Source organism: Gadus morhua, chromosome 9 (genome assembly GCF_902167405.1).
Source record: "Gadus morhua chromosome 9, gadMor3.0, whole genome shotgun sequence".
NCBI lineage: Eukaryota > Metazoa > Chordata > Actinopteri > Gadiformes > Gadidae > Gadus > Gadus morhua.
Genome location: NC_044056.1, coordinates 16,776,461 through 16,796,595, shown reverse-complemented (window position 1 = coordinate 16,796,595; position 20,135 = coordinate 16,776,461). Strand labels below are relative to the sequence as shown.

Here is a 20,135-nt window from a genome sequence, read left to right as displayed (position 1 = left end):
CAACCACCGCAGATCGGTTGATTAAATTAGTGTAAATTATAGACTTAAGAAACCAGAAAAATATCTATTCAATGAATAAAGGAATGGATAGCGGAAAACATTCAGTTCGGAATACAAGTATAAAAAAGGCTGGTGGAAGCATAATGATTTGTGATTAACAGTGCAGTATAACATAATAGTAACATGAATCTGAATCAACGTTATTTGGGGAAGCGGTGCTGACGTCACGCTCGCTAAATGACTCCACCACCCTTCATGTTTCCTGTTCTCGAGACTCGAGCTGACGCTGCTCGCACCACACAGGACACGCGGGTTTCATTCACACGTTTTCATCCGGGTAAGCAGTTATTTGTCGATATTCTAGGTAGGCGTGTGCTTCAACCGATTCTGAAGCATCTTAACTCGTATTCTGAGATCGTATTTGATCTCGGAAAGCAATGTCTTGATATGAATAACCGAGTATAGCTTGGGCTCCATTGCGTGCATTGCACAGAGGCAGTCGTGGAAAGGATGCGCAACAGAGGGAGGGGTTGGTAACGTTAGTCGGGAGGAGCTCCAAACAAACAGGGTAGTTGAAGTCACATCTTTCAATACACCGCGGAAAATACCCACAACCGAGTGGTTACGTTGTCCAAGTGGAAGGACAGAAGGGGACAAATGTCTTACTGCTGCCATTGAAGGAGCAGTTTAGCACAATAACTAGTGTCGCGTCATAGCACCGTACTAATGGATACCACGACATACTTTTAGCCACCCCTAGCATTTCATCACAAAACAGCTAAGGATCTAGGCTGGTTCACATTCAATCTGTTTCCCCCTGATGATTTCAAGGCTTCTTGGTGAAATATCGGTGGACACTCTTGTGATGGCATTCAATGTTTAAGAAAACGAAGCACAATGCCGGGGTTGTCATTTTTGTAATGATGTGCGCCAGCTGTGTGTGATTGGCACCACGGGATCCGTTGAATCTACTCTCATTTAGAGCTCTACATTTTAGTTATTCTACAAATGTCTATTAGACAGTTATGCATTTTCCTTTGGTAAAATCCAGTTAATCGCGCATAACAACGCATTTGTTTTACTAGACAAAGCCAACTGGGTGCAATCATGTAGTTTGATGAATGCGTAGGTTGAGCATTAAATTAAGCTTTATACTTCTGGAGTTTCTTGAAACGTTAAAGAACAATTCGGTTGTCTCTCATCGCCTCACGTGTGGATGTCAAGCCCTTCTCTTAACTGTCCTATCCTAACCTATAAGCCAATGTTTGTTTTGCCTGAGAAGAGCAGCTCTGGCAACTTGCATGTTGTTTGCCAAAATCTTTCATGAATTCTGACATTGTCATCTAACCTTAAAAAAAACCTAGTAAATAACCTGACCTGTTTGGCAAGTCTATTGGAGAAGGACGCTCAAAATACATAGAGCATAGTAACGGACACGAATGAGGCAGATATTTTTTCTTGCTTGAGCTGGGGATTGTCAATTGTGTGAATTGAAAAGTGAGCATTGATAAATGCCAAATGTGGATTGCATATTATTCCTCCATAGTTTTCTATAGTTGCAAGTAGTATATTAATTATTCTGAATAGTGCACAAACTGTGTTGATCCATTATTCAACGTGAACGGTCTGTGTTTACTTGGTCCAGTGCTAAAGCTGGTCCTGATAGCATGGTTGCACTTGTATTCAGTTGTCAAGCTCATCCAAATAAAGAGTGACTCAAATATCACACCTCTTTTCTTAAGCTCAGGTTATAAACCTTACTTCAACTGCCTTTTGACATTTTTTTCTAATTCAGTTTGATGAGCACATACAATGCATTTTCACATCTATTCAAATAATTTCATAATCTGATCATTGTGTTCAGTCATTCCATTTGCTGTCTTTTTTAAAAAACATTTGTTACTTTACAACCTTTTAAATATACATATGCTACATTTTCTTTTGGGGAGTGACGGGTCAAACATCTGCATCACTTCTGCATCCTTGATCAATTGTTTGCTTTGGTCAGTTTTGATTTCTTCCCAAACTTTGGTTTTATTCAGCATCTGTGTCATTGGTTTTTTGCTGTGGTTAGGCAATCTTACAGTTGAAGCCGGGGACTTACAAATACATGCATTGCAGCAAACCCTACATCTGCGTCATCGGCCAGAACCGTGCGTGCGTGCGTGCGTGCGTGCGTGCGTGCGTGCGTGTGTGTGTGTGTGTGTGTGTGTGTGTGTGATGCATTTTTTAAGATCTCAGTGTTCGAATTCCCAAAGTAACCAAATGCAAGTACTTGCTCTGTGTAAAAGCGGATTCTCTAAATCCCTGGCCTGAATTATTGAAGGCACATTCCTGTCTATTAAAATCAGGCCTCTAAAATTCATTAAAGGTGGCTTAAATGTGTGCTGTTCCCTTGGCTGTTGCACCGTTCTCTTTGAATAGCAAACCATAATGGACAAGAAGCAAATTTATAGAACTGGTTTTTCCAGCAAGTGTGTGTGTGTGTGTGTGTGTGTGTGTGTGTGTGTGTGTGTGTGTGTGTGTGTGTGTGTGTGTGTGTGTGTGTGTGTGTGTGTGTGTGTGTGTGTGTGTGTGTGTGTGTGTGTGTGTGTGTGTGTGTTTTTCCGGCTTTTGGAGAAATGGATGTGTGTCATTGGTCTCCAACATTGCCTCAGAGCTTTAAGAGTTTGAATTGTAGTTCACAAGTTAAGCCTATCTGTACCAGGTATATATATATATATTTAGGTTCCTGCGAAATGTGTTGGCATTTCACATAATGTGCTCCATATAGCAAATGTAATGGTTGACTATCCTTTCTGAAAGGTTTATGAAAAGTGCTACATAAATAAAGTTGCCTTGCCTTGCCTTTCTGAAAAATCCCAGACTGAAGGAAAACGTTAGAAGGCCATTTATTATCTTTGTCCAAATTAAAATTTGACACAGTTCAGACTACTGGGTTGTGGTTGGTTTGAGACACATTTTGAGACCCTTACAATGCAAGAACGGAACTTTGGTTAATTATATATTTGTATAGTCACCGGCCCCTCATTTGTCTTGGAGGAAAGGAAACGCCTTCTTTTGTCAACATAGCCTTTTATTTTTCTACTATTTACACTACTTAGCACTCATGCAGGTGCCTATATTTCCCAGTATGTGTACCTGGGAAGCCACTTGGGGATGTTACAAAAGCATTGCGATATTTGAGTTAATACACACAATTGTATTAATGGACTATCTTGGCCACTCCAGATATTGTGTTGCCAACACAAACTCAACATATGTTGCACTTTATTTAGCGTTAACTCTCCGTCTAGTATAATCCCGTCATATTGTGGAATATTTTTTGGCTGGTAGAACTCTGGGGGCCCTATCTTGCATCCGGCGCAATTTACTGTCTACACTGACGCATGTGTCGTTGCTAGTTTGCAACTGGCGCAGAGTGTTCTTTTCCCTCCTGCGCCACTCGTCGGTAAATTAGGGAATGATCTGGCGCCCCAAGGGGCGGTTTGGCGAAAGGAGGAGGCGTGTTCTGGCGCAAACGTTCCCTGGTGCTATTTTGCAGTTTCAGAAAACAATTGCACCACAAACCAGGAAATACCTGGTTTAAAGTCAGTGGCGCGTTGTTCAAATGCTATTTTAAGGTTGCATGCATAATGTTGCTTGTGCACCTCGCGCATACACTTTGCTTCTCTCATCTAGTGCACATTCTTGGTAAATTATTTGGGAAAGAACGGCTGATACAGCGGTAATAAATTGTACTTTTAAATCAATGCATCTGCAAACACCGTACAGCAAACTCATATTTTCTTGACACAGACATCGTGTATAAGCCCATATCTTTTAGAATTGATGAGTATTTGATCGTGAGATTGTTTTACCGTGAGTGAGGGATAAAAAGAATGAATGAATGCGGGCGCGCGTGTGTTTATGTGTAAAATAATTAATGGAAGCGGGCGCGAGTGTGTGCGTCCATCTGTTTAAACACACGCAAACTAAACACGTAACGCATAATACAGTCCATTGGCAATGTATATTAACGGGGGTAAACATGCATATTAGGAACACAAGTCAATAACGATAATGCATAAAATACTGGTAAGAAACGATGTTTGTTAATGTATTGCGTATTCATTAAAGAGAACCACAGTTGCCGCATATCATGAGTGATATGCCGACATTTATTTGAGGACTCAGTGTTTCTGAAGTTGTGGAAGAAAACGTTATTCCATATGTGAATTAGGCCATATTATTTGGCCATAAACTGAGCCATTTGAAGTTTGAAATTCATGCATCTGTCTCATCGGAGACTGCAAAAGCGCTGTCAAAATATCAACTCGTCAGATTCAAATGCGCTCATGGCTCTTAAAGGGGATGGGAGATGGCCACTCTCATTGGTTTATTGCACGTTACGCCCAAACCACACATAAGGGTAATTAGGCTGCTTCAGACCAACCCTTTTTAGATTTGCGCCGAGCGCAAGAGCCATTTATGCGCCGGTAAAATTGCAACATCGCCATAGAACCGCCCACAAAGCTACTTGCGCTTGGCGCTTCTCACTTGCGTTTCAGACCGTTAAAATAGGGCCCTGGCTGTTCATATGGTAGTGGGGTACTAATTTCTGTGAATGTCAGCATAACACTCAACGGTTGTGTATCTTATACTCGTTTCAGGTTACAAGTAAAATGCTTTTAAGGCCTTGGGGGCACTACATGCAGTCTTCAAGTAACACATATGTTGTATTATTGCAAACTACAAAGGCAATTCACCCTAAAATAATGTACCAGTATGTGCAGTGTTATCTTCTGCTAATGATACCAGCCAGAAAAGTATGGCTGGTCTGTGCTGTCTCACCCTGCATTAGAAGTTAATTAACCAACGCACCTTCTTACCTGAAATACTTTGCCCAATGACCAATATTAAAGTCAGACTTTAGGCTGATATCTTTCCTCAACTGGCATCCTGTTAGTTGTATGCAATGGTATGGCAGATATGTTGAATACGTATATTTATTATGGCCTTGGTTTTATGATGCCTAGCAGGCCTATTGGATACTTTATCTGATATTAACTAGCTACTGGTTTATTAGCCTATCTCAATTGGCCCACCACCTCTGTAAATGGTTAAACCTCAATATCTGATATCAGGAGCCCCGTGAATGACTTCTGCATTGACCAATACTGATAAGCCTCTATATGACTAACTTGCCACGGGCTACTGTTTGAAGTTCTCTCTGCAAATAGTTGTTCTTGCTGTATAGGTGTCAATTGATTCTGAATTTATTGATTCTGTCAATTGATTTCGGTGTGGTTTGATCCTTTCTGAATACCTTTTTCGAATTTGGTGGATGATGTTCACATCATTGAAAAAGGCTAGCTGACGTTAAACTAATTCTCGTTTTGTTTTCAGGTGAACTTTTAAAAGCTTTTGTCCAAATTAAAATTGGAGGGCTGTCATCATGGTGAGCATCCCAGAATACTATGCCGGAAAGAATGTGCTGATCACCGGTGCAACTGGCTTCATGGGCAAGGTAGGTCCATCAGGGCTGGATAAATGTCAACAATTCTGCACTGGGTCAACTCTGGGTCTGCATTCGTGATGTACATTGCAAAAAATTTTGATTCTCTAAAGTCTTAAAGACCTATTCAGTATTGGCCAGTCGAATTGAAGGAAATTAAATCTAGGTGTAAATATTTATCGGTTGCACCATGTTCTAATTAACTTTAGTTTATGCTTCAGTAGTAGAGCTGCGCCGGTTAGTCGATCAGCTGTAAATAATTTAATGACACATGGATAATTGCTTTATCAAAGTCATTTAACAAGTACAAACGCCAAACATTTGCTGCTTAATGCTTTTGAAGTAAAGACCCTTGGTTTGAAGTTCCCTGGCCTTGGGTTCCAGGTGCTCCTGGAGAAGCTGCTGAGGTCCTGCCCGCAGGTGCGCTCCGTCTACGTGATGGTCCGGCCCAAAGCGGGCCAGTCTCCCCAGACCCGCATCGCAGACGTCATCAACTCCAAGGTGACCATCCAGGCCTTTACCACTTCAATGAGAGAATGACTGTCTGCACTGATTACTATCAAAGAGAAGGACCTTTTTTTTTTCTTTTTTTTTCTTAATTTATTTTGCGATTTCTTAAAAATGATCAAAATGACCTCCCTGGAATCCGGTTTTCCTCACAGCATTTGGTTTGCATTGTCAGTTGTTTGACAGGTTGCAGGAGGAGCAGCCAGATTTTGCGGAGAAGATCATTGCAGTGAACAGCGACCTCACACAGAAGGACCTGAACCTCAGCAAAGAGGACCAGGCCACCCTGGCCGAACACATCCACATCGTCTTCCACTGGGCCGCCACTGTTCGCTTTAATGAGCCTCTCAAGTGAGTTGATATCGCTGGGCTTGATTTTAATGCGTCTCTTATGAATATATTGGTCCTCTCATGAATATAAACCAGAAGCAAATGTATTTCAGAGCATTTGTATTCAAATATATCTAGATTCAATTTTTTTAAGAATGGAAAAGATCTGCCTAGTGATAATGATTTACACAAGAGTTGACTCCTTTCATAAGCATTTGTCCTCCTTTTTTAGGGATGCATTTCAACTGAATGTCTTGGCCACCCAGAAGATGGTGACGCTGGCCCACAGTATGAAGCACCTGGAGGTGTTTCTCCACGTCTCCACAGCCTACGCCAACTGTGACCGGGAGCTCATCGAGGAAGTGGTCTATACCCCACCCGTTGACTACAGGAAGCTCATTGAGAGCCTGGAGTAAGTTCATCAATGGTCATCGGTTACTGCTGGACACTTGGGCATTTTGTAAGACCTAAATCATGTAATGCCCGGTTTCTGGTTGGCTGAAATGTCAGATATGATGTCATACCAAACGCCTGTTTGGCCAAATGATGCAGAAAAAACATTTAGATAGAAAGGACTCATTATTCAACTATATTTTTTATTAACGTATCTTTTGCAGCTGTTGGTAACAGCTGCATGCACCGTTCATAGGATAATTTAGGTCAGTAATGCAGCAAGCACAATAGGGAGCCACGCCACTATAGTGCAGTAAAGGTTTTTACACGTTGCAGTCCTGATTAAGATCCTGCTAGTTGGGCCAATCAGAAGAAGTCATTTTAGTCCTGAGTGTTCATCAATATGAATGATTGTATCACAGGATTGCTCTCACCCAGTGAAATGAAGATACAATTATTAGCAGTTGTGTGGGTTGAAAATTGCTTGGATTGCAGCCAAGTCAAACCCGCCTACCTGTTGCAGCTCTACGTAATGGAATAACGCACGTTCTCCCTCCAGCTGGATGGATGAGAAGATGGTGTCAGCGCTGACTCCCAAGCTGCTCGGGAAGCGCCCCAACACCTACACCTTCACCAAGGCCCTGGCTGAGCACCTGGTGCAGCAGGAGGCCGGGAGCCTGAACGTGGCCATCGTCAGACCCTCCATAGTGGGAGCCAGCTGGAAGGAGCCCTTCCCTGTGAGTCAGCCCCAGACATTCCAAGATTATGCCAACATTTGTCTTGTTAGAAATACACTACTAGTGCACAGAATTGAATTGTATAATCTTCTCCAACGTGTTCATCCATCAATATTTATTCATTTTATTTAGGGGTGGATTGATAACTTTAATGGACCCAGTGGAATATTCATTGCTGTAAGTATCAACCACAGAAAGACGACATGCGTGAAGCATATTTCTCCTTTTCAATGTCTTTTATTTGAGCTCCATACGTGTTCCACTAGTTGTCTGCATGTCCCTCATCCCTTCCCTCATGTTAACCAGGCCGGTAAGGGCATCCTGCGGACCATGCGGGCCGCCAACGACGCGGTGGCGGACCTGGTGCCGGTGGACGTGGTCATCAACACCACACTGGCGGCCGCCTGGTACTCTGGAGCACAGATGCACAACAGGTCCGACACGCGCACACCCACTCATGACGGTCCCCACTCTGACGCTCCATAGTCCACACGGTTTACTTATTGCCCTTTCTGTGAACAGGCCCAAGAACATCATGGTGTACAACTGCACCACTGGGGGAATTAACCCCTTCCGCTGGGGAGAAGTTGGTAAGCTTTATTTTTTGTGGATTGAAATGGCGATACTATTTTGTTGTGTTTTTTGGAGTTGATGGAGGTAGTAAATCACAAACATTTTTTTAATGATAAACGTACGACATGAAATGTACAAGTTCATTCAACGTCTTGTTTTTTAAGTGATGCCTATCTGTTGAGTGGTGCACAGTAAGCCGTCTTCACACCAAAAGCAAAGTGACTTTAAAAAAACATTGAATGCAAGTGTTTACTCGCGCCAAGAACGTCTCTCTCCGCCAGCCGTGGGCGGGATAACCACCGTGACACCAACTCTTGTACTGGTCCTCTCCAAGAGCTGTGTCTGGATGACTGCTGCTTTGTCATGCAATCAGGACTTCAGGCCGTTTAGTGACGCATTATGTCAAATTCGTGCCGAAGTTAAAATATTACAAATCCCGAGAATAAGGCGTGATCACGTCTTTCGAGCAAATTGAATCATGCCAATTTTGCGTTGTTGTTCTCTTTGTGAAAAATTTGCTACGGTTTTGGTGTGAAGGCACCTCGAGTTGAGGAAATGGGTCAGTCTTTTGTTGACTCGTTACTAAGGTGAACGAGGTCTTCAACGAGGTCTGCAACAACTATTGTTTGCATGTGCCGGTTCTTAAAGAAAAATAAATAACCAAAAGCTGCTTGACTTGTTAAACCAGATGGAAGTGTATACGTTGGAAACGTATACGTTTCATTTAAATATCGTGCCTGGCATTCTGTAGAGTGGAGAATGAAAATAATCCTTTATATTTATAGACTTAATTTATGGCATGGAATGTTCAGCATAAATAACTGTCATGAGCTAAATAAATCAGCTGGACAAATGTGTAACGTACAAAAATGGTGGACCCCCTTATGTTTAGTGATATGGAACGGATCTGAACCAAGCGCTTTGACTCGATAAATGGTCATGTTTTACTCTTGGTGTGGCCTTGGTAACCGTTGTCATGTCATTCCACACCTTTTGTTCCTCAGAGCACCATGTAATATCCACGTTCAAGAGGAACCCGCTTGAGCAGGCTTTCAGACGTCCAAATGTTAATCTCACAACAAATCACCTAATCAATCAGTATTGGATTGCCGTGAGCCACAAGGCTCCAGCTTTCCTCTATGATCTGTACCTCAGGTTGATTGGACGAGAGCCAAGGTAAACTTCACCCCGCCGACTTAAGTCGTCCACCAAATCTGTGCCTCCCCATTCCGTGTACCTTCTGCTGTTTCACCTCTAATGTGCTTTGCCTCTTTACTTATACCTCACAATAATCTCACTGCCAGCGCTAAATGTCACGTGACTCTTCTTGGTTGTCGCTTTGGGAGCTTAAGGATGTACAACCCATTGTACATGTACAGGATGGGTTATACATTCTTTACTTTGGTTTTCTTCATGGTGTATTTCATTTTTAATTTTTTGTTGCTGTGTTTCCAAAATGCCCTGAAGGACACTTTGGTTCTTTGGAGACCTGATTTCAGATGGTAGTTGTCACTGCATCGGCTGTAATGTCCTATAGTCAAGGGTAACGGCCTTCTTGTTGGTGACTATTTGGACCTCCTTAGTGAACTGTATCAACGGGTCGATGGTTTTAGGACCATGCATTTGATGGCTTGAGCGTCAAAGAATTGAGCACATCCTCATCGTCTCATCCCATTCTGTCTCCTTGTCTTGTGATGTATGTGTCTTGTCTCCTGCAGAGACCTCTGTAAACATGAGCTTCAAGATCAACCCCTTAGAACGTGCCTTCAGAAGGCCCAATCTCAATCTACGCTCCAATCCCTTTACCAATCAGTACTGGATAATGGTCAGCCACAAGCTGCCCGCACTGATCCATGACGGTTACCTTGGTCTGACCGGCCGTGAGCCCCGGTAAGGCTGGACCTGTCCTGTTCCCTCACCGGGAACCCCATCGGGCTTCACCTGCTCCACCAACCGCTTTTCACTAAGGGGTGTTTTTTTTATTGTGTGACGGTTAGGGATGCACCGATTACACCGTCTGAGACTAAATATAAGTCCTTGCGTTTGTGTACAGAGTACTTAAACAGAGTACTTAATAATACTAGTGCAGTTTAAAGAGCCAGTGATCCAGTGACTCAGCAGGAATTCAAACACTAGGGGCTGTGAGTTCTAGGAAAAGGGATTGTGTTATTGTGATGGGTACGGCCCACGCTAACCTTGATGCTTTTTTCGTACAGTTGTATTAGTGATGTTGTATTCGAAATGCGTGGCCCACGGTAGTGAGGTACATTGTGTCCGTAAAGCCCAACCCTCAGACATGGAAATAAACCTCTGCTCAGACGGAGCTTCGCCCTCCACACACACGCATAGTGTTATTCTACATGTCTGGGAAGCCCCACCCTTGGAAGTTGGTATTGAATAAATCTCTGCTCAGACGGAGCCTCACCATCCACACACAGTTGCGGTATACAATACGTCAGAAATGCTCAACTTTCTTTTGGATGTCGCAGTCAACCCCTGCCCAGATAGAGCTACACACAAGATGAAATGGAATAGATTACAGCCTTGACTATCATGTATATAACAAATTACCACGGAAAAAAATAAGTTATGGGTTCACTGGCTCTTAAATGTTACGGCACTTTGTGTAAAGTGGTATTGGCCTCCAAGTATCGGTATCGGTGCATCCCTAGTGACGGTTGTCGGGTTAGGAAGGGTAACGGTGAGAAGTGCTGCGTTTGCGGTGCTTGTTACCTCATGGAATGGCCTGGACTTGGGATTTGTTGAAGGGAAGCTAACATCTTTATCATGACGGCAAATGTTTGTCTCTGCAAGCATGAGTTTGATTTACATTGCGCCGCCCTGCATTTACCTGGGAATGCACTTTAGCCAGATTTGCATTGGGACCATTTTGTGGTTTAATTGTTTTGTTTTTTCTATTCATGAGATTGGCTTTTGTATGTTGTTTTTTTTGGAAAAGCCATGTTGGCAACATGTATTTACAGTTATCCCTTACTCATTAGGTATTTGTGAAGCCATGGGCCTTTAGGGTTTGACTAAATCCATGTTGTGTTCAGGATGTGACAGCAATTGCAGTCTATTGATTGCAGACCATAATTGGCTCCAGTGTCAAGTGTATGTCCTGCTGAACACAATAAATGGCCTGCTGAAGTGAGTGGCACTTTCAGAAAATAGAAAAGTTAATTGCAAGCCGGAGGTATTTCAGACATGCATCATTATGCAGAAATGGTGCGTGTTCTTTTCTGAGTAGATTGTTGGAATTTCACCATACTTATAACATTGAGCTTTTGCGGTGTTGAATAATTAATTCAATAAAATTCATTCTTGTATGATTGGATTTTATTACAACTTTCATCATTTGATTGGAATATAGGTACCAATTACTGCCCCTTTAATTTATTCAACATTCTAATGCTCAGATGTCCTCATTAATTAATGCACTGATTAAGCGCTGCATTATGTATGTTTATTGCTGCATCAATGTCAGTATTCAAATGATCCAAACCAATAACCTTTTATTTAAAGAGCATAGTCTTCATGAATGGATGTCTGGTAGCGGCTCGGTGGTCTGTGGAGCTACTTTTCAGTGATGGTGGCCTAGATGCAGTTAATCTACACAAGTGGGATACGTTCCTCTGAGGCCATTTCCTCCTCACCTCTATATGGACTGATTAATGTCCTTTTGAATCCCGTAATCAAAGTATTTGCGAGACACCCTTGACACCATTTCAAAAGAACTGAAAGGCCCCTATTGGTACTTATCAGTGGTTCAATATAGCCATACATTTCAAACCAAAGAAGTGCAAGGCCCCTATTGGTACTTATCAGTGGTTCAATATAGCCATACATTTCAAACCAAAGAAGTGCAAGGCCCCTATGGGTACTTATCAGTGGTTCAATATAGCCATACATTTCAAACCAAAGAAGTGCAAGGCCCCTATGGGTACTTATCAGTGGTTCAATATAGCCATGTTAAGGGGTTGAGCTGCTGGTGTCTGCATGTCAACCGAGGTCCCGAGTATCTTCCACACGGAAGAAGGGGAGAAGCGGTGTCTCCATGGCGATACTTGATTATACTTGATTTTTTTACCACTGGATGACTAAATAAACCAGAAATTGGGATTCATCTTTTATCCAAAGCAAGGCTGAGAAAAGCATACACTCAAAATTGTCAAATTATTTTGTGCAGCAATCAAAGCATACAGAGAGCAAAATGGCTATAACGGAGATTTCATTTTAAAAATGAAATTTAATTATTAAACAAAATTCCCTTGGACCAACCGCTTTCGCTGGCATGATTATCTTGTTGCAGACCCTTTTACCCTATCCTCTCCTCCAATACCCAACCCATCTCTATTCACTCTTTACCCACATCCTCTAACTCTGGCCCCCTTCACCCCTCACAACCTTTGCTGACCACATCCTTTCGCCCAATTGAACTGAATCACTCGATTCCCCGCTGTAATTCTCTATTCTCCATTAATCTTGGTCCTGTCCTACTGACTTCCAGGATGATGAAGACGATCAATCGTCTTCACAAAGCCATGATGGTGTTGGAGTACTTCACCAGCAACTCCTGGGTCTGGAACACTGAGAACCTGAGTATGCTCATGGCTCGAATGAGCCCAGAAGATAAGAAGGTGACACTTTAATAATTCATCTTCATGGATCTAATCTCTTTAGTCTTCAATACATGCTATTTTGTATCCTTGGGTGTGTGTGTATAGAAACGGCCGACACGAACACTGAGATGGGAGTGTGTCTTATTTACAATGGTGTGATTCAGCGTTGAAACTCAGATCAACACTGAATAGACGTATTGTCTTGGCCTGTTCTTGTATCTGCTGGAATTTAAATGATCAGGACAGTGGGTGAAAGCTTGCATTTCTGCTCCACTCTTGCTCTTGTGATAGAACCTGCTTTCAAATACACATTCCTTGTCTAGATGTCTATAGTGGAGAACATTTATTCGGTTTTTAAGGTGAGGAGACCACTGCTGACAAGTGTTTCGCAATGTCTAGGCTAAGTAGTACAATGGATCTTTGTTTTCTTTACCAACCGCAGAAGAGGCCCGTGTTGACGTGAGACTTGAGTCCTTGTTCCCACTAGATATGACCAACTCCTCTACCTTCTGTTGCTAGGTGTTCAACTTTGACGTGCGCCAGCTGAACTGGGCAGAGTACATGGAGAGCTACTGCATGGGCACCAAGAAGTACGTCCTCAACGAGGACCTGTCGGGACTCCCCGCTGCACGCAAACATCTCAACAAGTGAGTCTAGACCGGGCCCACATGACCAACTCTGGTTTAAACCACTCATGACTAGGCTCTACTTATTCACTGGAGCTAAATTCAAATGTTGGAGTTTAACTTTGTCCGTCCTTACATTGATCACTCACTGATCCACACACGCCCAGATAGTTCCTGCTTTGCCATGATCCATCGGAAAAGCCTTCCTAATGGATAGTCTGTATGAAGAGTGGCAGTTCTCCAACGCTATAGAAACATAATGGGACCGCACAGGCAAGCGGTCAGATGGAACCTTGATGCACACATTTCGTGTTCAACTATAACGAATGAGCATCACCCAAGGATAGTCATAATTTCACAAGAACTGTGCTAAAATGAATCTTAATTTGCTTTATCATTGTCGTTGTGTAGTTGTCGCCGTCGGAAAACGCGAAACAGCGATTTATTTAAAAAGGAAGAAGATGGAGGAAGCCGGTGTCGTGACAATCTAGTTACCCCCTATAAGAAGTGTATCCCCAGCTGCGGGAGTGGGCATGCATCCATTGCATGCAACTAGTGCATGCGCACTTCGATATCACCCCGTTCACCCAAGGCTGAATTAAAAGTACATGTTTATCTAAATGTTGTTCATCAACAAGGTTGTAAAGTAGTAACTTGGGCACATCTTTTTCTTCCGACGTGTTTACGATCTTTATTCATTCATTGCGCCGCTGCCGAACTGACAGCTGTCTACTGAAAACATCTTTCTTGAATGCCGTCAGAGTTTGTTGCTGCTAGGGACTTGGAGAGGTCAGCCGGTGGCTCTATCACCACTAGTGGAAATGCGTACAGCGCCACCTATCGTACCGGGGCATGACATGCTTCGTGCAATGAATCGATTTTCTCACCGTCATGTATACTCTGGCAATTGCAGTTGTCTAATTGAGGAGCATAATCAAACTATGGCTGTAATCGGATTAAGCGGTCCAAGTAACCGTACTGTAATGTAGTGTTGTCAGAAGTTCTGTGTTGCTTAAGACATTTCCACAGTAAGACACACAATTATTTTTTACCATAATGCAGGTAAGGTGATCTACCTTTGCAAGGTCAGAAATAGTCTGCATGTTGCATTTCTCAGGTTAGCAAACCTTGTGCTACCAAAGCGGCATCCATTGGTGTATTACCTATTTGGGTAGGGCGCTAGTGGTGGGAGCCATGGAGCCGCCCAATCAAGCAAACTTTTTGCCATCATCTTGTCTTTTCGGTAATGCATTTTTGGGGATACAAAAGTTGTTTTATGGTAGTGTATGTACTAGGCTATACTGTAATTTCCCTCAATTAACCTTATCCACCCTAAAGTAGTTGCAAATCTGTTCTAAAGCAGCACTTGTGTAATTTCAGACTGAGGAACATCCGCTATGCCTTCAACACCATCCTGGTGGTGCTCTTTTGGCGTGTCTTCATCGCACGCTCCCAGATGGCCAGGAACATCTGGTACTTTGTGGTCAGCCTGTGCTTCAAGTTCCTCTCCTACTTCCGGGCTTCCTCCACCATGAGATACTAAAGAAGACGCATGAGGTAGATGGAAGAAAGGTTGGCACTTGGAGGCATTGAGAGAAAAGATGTCTAGGCATGGGGCCCTTCCCTCCGATCCGCCTACCTTTATGTTTACCTGTTTACATTCAAACCAGCTAAACACCATGACCATGCACAGACTGTGGGACTAGTCTCGAAAGTCCAAGGAAGCTCAATGTTGCATATAGTTAAAAGTATCTCTCCAGAAGTCTCTATTTATCCCATTTCATATGGATAATGTTTCCCTGGTCCACCGGTCCGAGGCACAGTTCCAGCCTCATGTGATGGAAGATCAGCACTTGGACTTTTCCTAATGAAACACCAGGTCTACATTAATGCATAATGAGTTGAGAATATATTTACTTTTTGGATTCGTTAGGAAAGTTGCATGGGTTTGGCTTTGGATGATTCTCTCTCTTGTTTTCCAACTGTAACTCCTTGTTGAATCATTAACACATTCTAGCTGTACCAGGGCAAACCCTTGTGTCCAGCGGTAATGTCTTTAAATGTTTTGAGTATGCAATGGCTGGCTTACAAATGTTGACCAAGCACAAGGTGTTTTCTTTGAAACCTGTGCCTATGGAAAAATATATTATACATTTGAAGAGCTTTTCTTTTGTTATTTTTGTTCTGGTCTTTTTTAAATCCATCTCTGGTCATCAAGTATTTACCTCCTAAGGTAAAAAAATAAAAGCTTATGAGATTGATGGGAAGGATGTTAGACCTTTGAGGCACTGTAGGTATAATTATCATGACTTGTATTTTTCATCATTTTGAAACCATACATTTCAAAATGGCCTCTGGTTGGCTGATATCCTATATGATATCCATTTTAAATGCTCTAATTGAATACATTTTCTTAAAGGTCCAATTTCCCTTTTCCAGATTTTTTTTTCTTGTATTCTCACTTTAAATCTACAATTTCCTGTCCACTACTTGTACGATTATTTTACCTTTAGGAATAAAGTCTATTAATCTGTACTAAGTCCAAACCTTCCCAGGGTTGTTTCAGACCTGGAAATGTCTGTTTCAGGGTTTGCATCATGGTGGAATCAAATAAAACTTGCTCGTCTTTGAACACAGGCTGACCTGTGTAGCCTTATGTACACCCCACATCCTTCATAATCCCTGCAGTGGTGTGCTTTTTTGTTGAATTCCCCCCCCCTTTCTCTTGTTACTCGTCATTGTATTCAGTGTTTAACATGGGTTTACCTGGCATTAAAGTGTACTTGGGCTATATAACCCTAAACTGAGAGGTTTTTCATGTTCGAGTGGATAACGGAACGACACTGGCCTTGACATTTCTGCAGGATGAGTGATGGACATACGGTTTATAGGATAAAATTGCACTCCTGCGAAAAACTTGGCATGACCTATGCCTGAAGGTTCAATTGTAAATCAATGTGAAAGAAAAGCAAACATGTTTTCTACCACAAAAGGATGTTAACATGACTGCCAGGATATGAATGTGACTGTCGAGTTGCCTGTCAGTAAACAGTTCGTGTACATTTAATGTTTTCCTGTAAATGTAACCAATTACGCAACATGTTATTTAATACTTTTTTTGCACAGTGGCAAGCTTCCCAATACTCACTGCACGGATCACTGTCTGTCATTTTGTTTTAAGAAATCTTTTAAATCTCTGCAGTTTTGTCAACTCTATATCGACACAATGTTTTGCAAGTGGGATCATTGGGCAGTTTTGGGGTTGTTCTGCCCGTTTAGTATGCTCTGGTACGGTGTGGAGTCTCCTGTCTAAGGATTATTGGGAAAAATGTAATTCAGGGTTCCTTCAACATTAATAGTTGATAACTGAGAAGGATTTATTGTGCCTTTGCACATTCTGTTATGTCAGGGTGTAGACGTTAGTGGATCATGGCCATGTCTTGTGTTTTCACAAATCACTTCCTGTTCGTTGCAGCTGCATCATTGCCATGATTATGCATTCAGGAAATCTAAAGAATCCAGACTTTTCATTTGCCATTAAAAACCCCAGCGCTTTTGTACTTTTAAAATCGATTACTGATGGGAAGGTTTTCCCTTTTTCCTCTCTCAAAATTTGTTTTTATGCTGATTATATATATTTTTGACTTATGGGTTCACATTCAGTATTTATTTTTTTTTTTTAACTGCCAAGTCATTTTTGTCTCCTGCGTGTTAAACATTGTGCTTGTTGCTAACCCACACAAATTCTATCCATTGATTTTGTTCTACTCTTTTAGGCTTTCTTGTCTTATCTCCAAGATCACCTGCGCTCGATCAATTAAGCTTGAAGTGAGCCGGAAGGTTTGGACGAGTACCCCTTTACCATATTGTTTATATATTTTTGCCTTCTGTTCTTGGTGTCCACCTCTCCATAATATTTCATTACCATACACAGTCACGTTATTTGAGGTGCAGCTCACAAATGACAGCCATTGTGTGTGTGTGTGTGTGTGTGTGTGTGTGTGTGTGTGTGTGTGTGTGTTTTCATTGGGACTTAAACAAGTTCTTGCATTGTCAATGGTAACCTCTTAAAAACAAATGAATCAATGGGTGCCTTGTTTGTAAATTTAAAAAGAATAAAGTTAACTATATTTAATTCCTCTTGAAGCATTTCTTTCCTCCTTTCTGTCTTCCTTACTAGTTCTAGTGTAACGGTTACTGGTATAGCTGGATTTTTGCCAACTTCTAAATAACCAATACACAGGAAAGTACCTAAACTACAATAACTTACATGAGTGGCTTGCATGACTCGATTTGAAAGTTATAGCCCAGGCTAACAATATCTGTAACTGATGTAACTCTAGAGCGCAAACCATAATTACCTTTGTTTGCAGACATGTATACACATAAATAGGAGGGGACCAGTCCAATGAGACACTTATAAATAAACAACCAGTGTGAGAGTCAGCGTACAGAGAACGATGGATATTTTGCAGTGGCATATTGGGTACAATGATGGACACGATTTCCCCAGCCAGTTAAAAATCGCAGAGCAAAGTGGTAGACAGTTTCCAAATTTTCAGTAAGGCCGAGATCGTTTATTGGCCTGTGCCACCGCGACCACTGACATACTTTGGGATATGCCGTTCAGGAACGGTAACTGCCGTTCTAGTTCTGAAACAGTAACTACCGTTCCCAACAATGGTATGTGACACCAGCACGGCCCGCCTCCTCCGTATCATTTCAAGACAAGTATTGCCTTAAATATAAAGCTATATATATTTGGTCTGTATTGACACTATATCACAACATAACGCCGTAAATAAAGGGATTTCTACGTTTTTCTTGTCCGATCTGTCGTTAGGATATTTGCAATCTGTTTGTTGTTGCTTTTGAAATGATTTTGAGGTACTGTTCTGGTGCGTTCATACATAGCAGGTCACCGTAATCCAACAATGGTAGAAAGGTTGCAGTGAACAAATGTTTCCTGGCCTGCATTGTGAAGCAAGATTTATTTCTAAAAAAGAATCCTAATTAGATTTTCAATCTGGAGACAAGTTTTTCAATATGTAGTTTAAAAGAAAAATGTTCATCAATAATAAAACCCAGGTATTTGTACAAATCCTTTCAATTTCGACCTTGAGGGTTTTTTAAAAGCTTTGGCCTATTTGTTGGTAGCTCTTTACCATTTAAAAAAAGCATTCATTTTGTTTTATCTGTATTAAAAAAACAATTTCAATTTTGAGAGCTGCCTGTTAAACATCAGAAGCAGACTGCAGGAAATAAAACGTTTCCACCATTGAATGGGATGAACAGTAAATAACGGTATCATCTGCATAGAAATGACAGGCAGAATTTGATATTTTGTCACAAAGATTGTTTATATTTATTGTGGTACTAGGACAAACAACAATGGTCCTAGTATGGAACCCTGGGGCATGCCCTTTGAAAGAGGGAGAAAGCAGGACGAAGACCCAGCAAATTGGACACAATGTGTTCACACTGACAAATAATTTGAAAACCAGTTTACAACCTGCCTGGATAAACAAATTATCTGCCAAGGTGACATGGGGAATACCACGAACCTCGCTGAACATAGGCTTTCTTGGGAAAACCTGGCTCGACAGAGACGCAACTCGTAATCAGAGTTAAATGGTACCACGACGCTCACTTTAGATTAAATCAGTCGAACCCGGTTTTCCGCTTTAGGTACAATGCGCGTTCACATAAAAGGGGCGTTTATCGCGTCATTTGACTCACCCTTATGTAAAATGAATCAACCGAGAGCGGTGTATTTCACGCAAGACGAGCAGTGTATTATTATGAATTCTCACGAGGAATTCAAAGTCCAAATCACAGCCAAGGGGAACACGGTTGCCCATAATATGGCTAGGGTGGAGTGCTGGTAAAAAAATAGCCGGCCGTGTTAATTCGTAAGTGAAAAGATTCTGCATATTGTCTAAAAAATATCATGTATCATCATGCCTTTTACCCCCATAGATGTGGTGCCAGCACGCTCCTACGAACATGGGGCCAAGTCAAAAATAAATATAAAAATATTATTCCATGTGGTTGTAAGCAGCCATTTGAATAATTTCAGGTGAATCTAGCCTATGATTTGCAATGGCCTAGGCTCCAACCTTTAATGTCATGTTGATTACCTGTAGCAAATAAAAATAAAACCCAAATTAATACGACTGGGAGGGGGACCGCTCCACCGCCCTTCACCACTTCGGAGGAGCTGGCTCTCGCCAATAACGAAGGTCGCGGATGATGGTAGGAGTGGAAGAGGGGATGCCCTCTGACCCCACTGCGTCGACATCCAAGGAGTTTTTAATGAGTATGTATTCATGTATTTGCATTGGACATAAATAATTGTCTTGCTAATCCAATGTGAAATGATTGAGTGTAAATTAAGCTAATTGTCATTTTTAGTTGAAGGTACAAAAATTATTTTGGAGGAGCCGCCGACGATCAATCTCCAATCAGAGGTATACTTTCAAAGCAAAGTGTCACATATTCTTCTAAATGTTGGAAGAAATGTCCTATAATAGGTTTCCCTGATTCTTGCAGTAGACTGTCGTCCTGTGACTCCAGGGCGACTATGGAAGTGATTTTTCTTAACAATTCTCACAGCTATAATATGAATTTGTGGAATAAATAATGCCTAGGCCTAATTGTGTCACTGACATAGCGGTTAAGTAAGGGATAATGGACAACACGGCACTTGACTATCCAAGGTTAATGTACGTTGAACGTGGGGCCACCTTTGAACTTGAAAGACACACTGCGCAACAGTAGGTGCACGGCTTCTTTGTGTAGCATTGCCCTACATACGGTCCAACAAGGACGATCAAATAACGAATACCCT

General features: G+C 41.8%; 1 protein-coding gene across 1 annotated transcript; it reads left to right on the top strand.

The window, feature by feature from the left end:
* The first annotated feature begins 231 nt into the window (after window positions 1-231).
* far1 (fatty acyl CoA reductase 1) lies at window positions 232-17,420 on the top strand. Its single transcript, XM_030365864.1, has 13 exons — window positions 232-337; window positions 5,389-5,509; window positions 5,882-5,998; window positions 6,180-6,355; window positions 6,567-6,746; window positions 7,287-7,464; window positions 7,597-7,641; window positions 7,771-7,898; window positions 7,987-8,054; window positions 9,042-9,213; window positions 12,548-12,677; window positions 13,179-13,306; window positions 14,666-17,420. The coding sequence occupies exons 2-13, from the start codon at window positions 5,438-5,440 to the stop codon at window positions 14,826-14,828; spliced, it is 1,557 nt and encodes a 518-aa protein (XP_030221724.1). The 5' UTR covers window positions 232-337; window positions 5,389-5,437; the 3' UTR covers window positions 14,829-17,420.
* The last annotated feature ends 2,715 nt before the right edge of the window (window positions 17,421-20,135 follow it).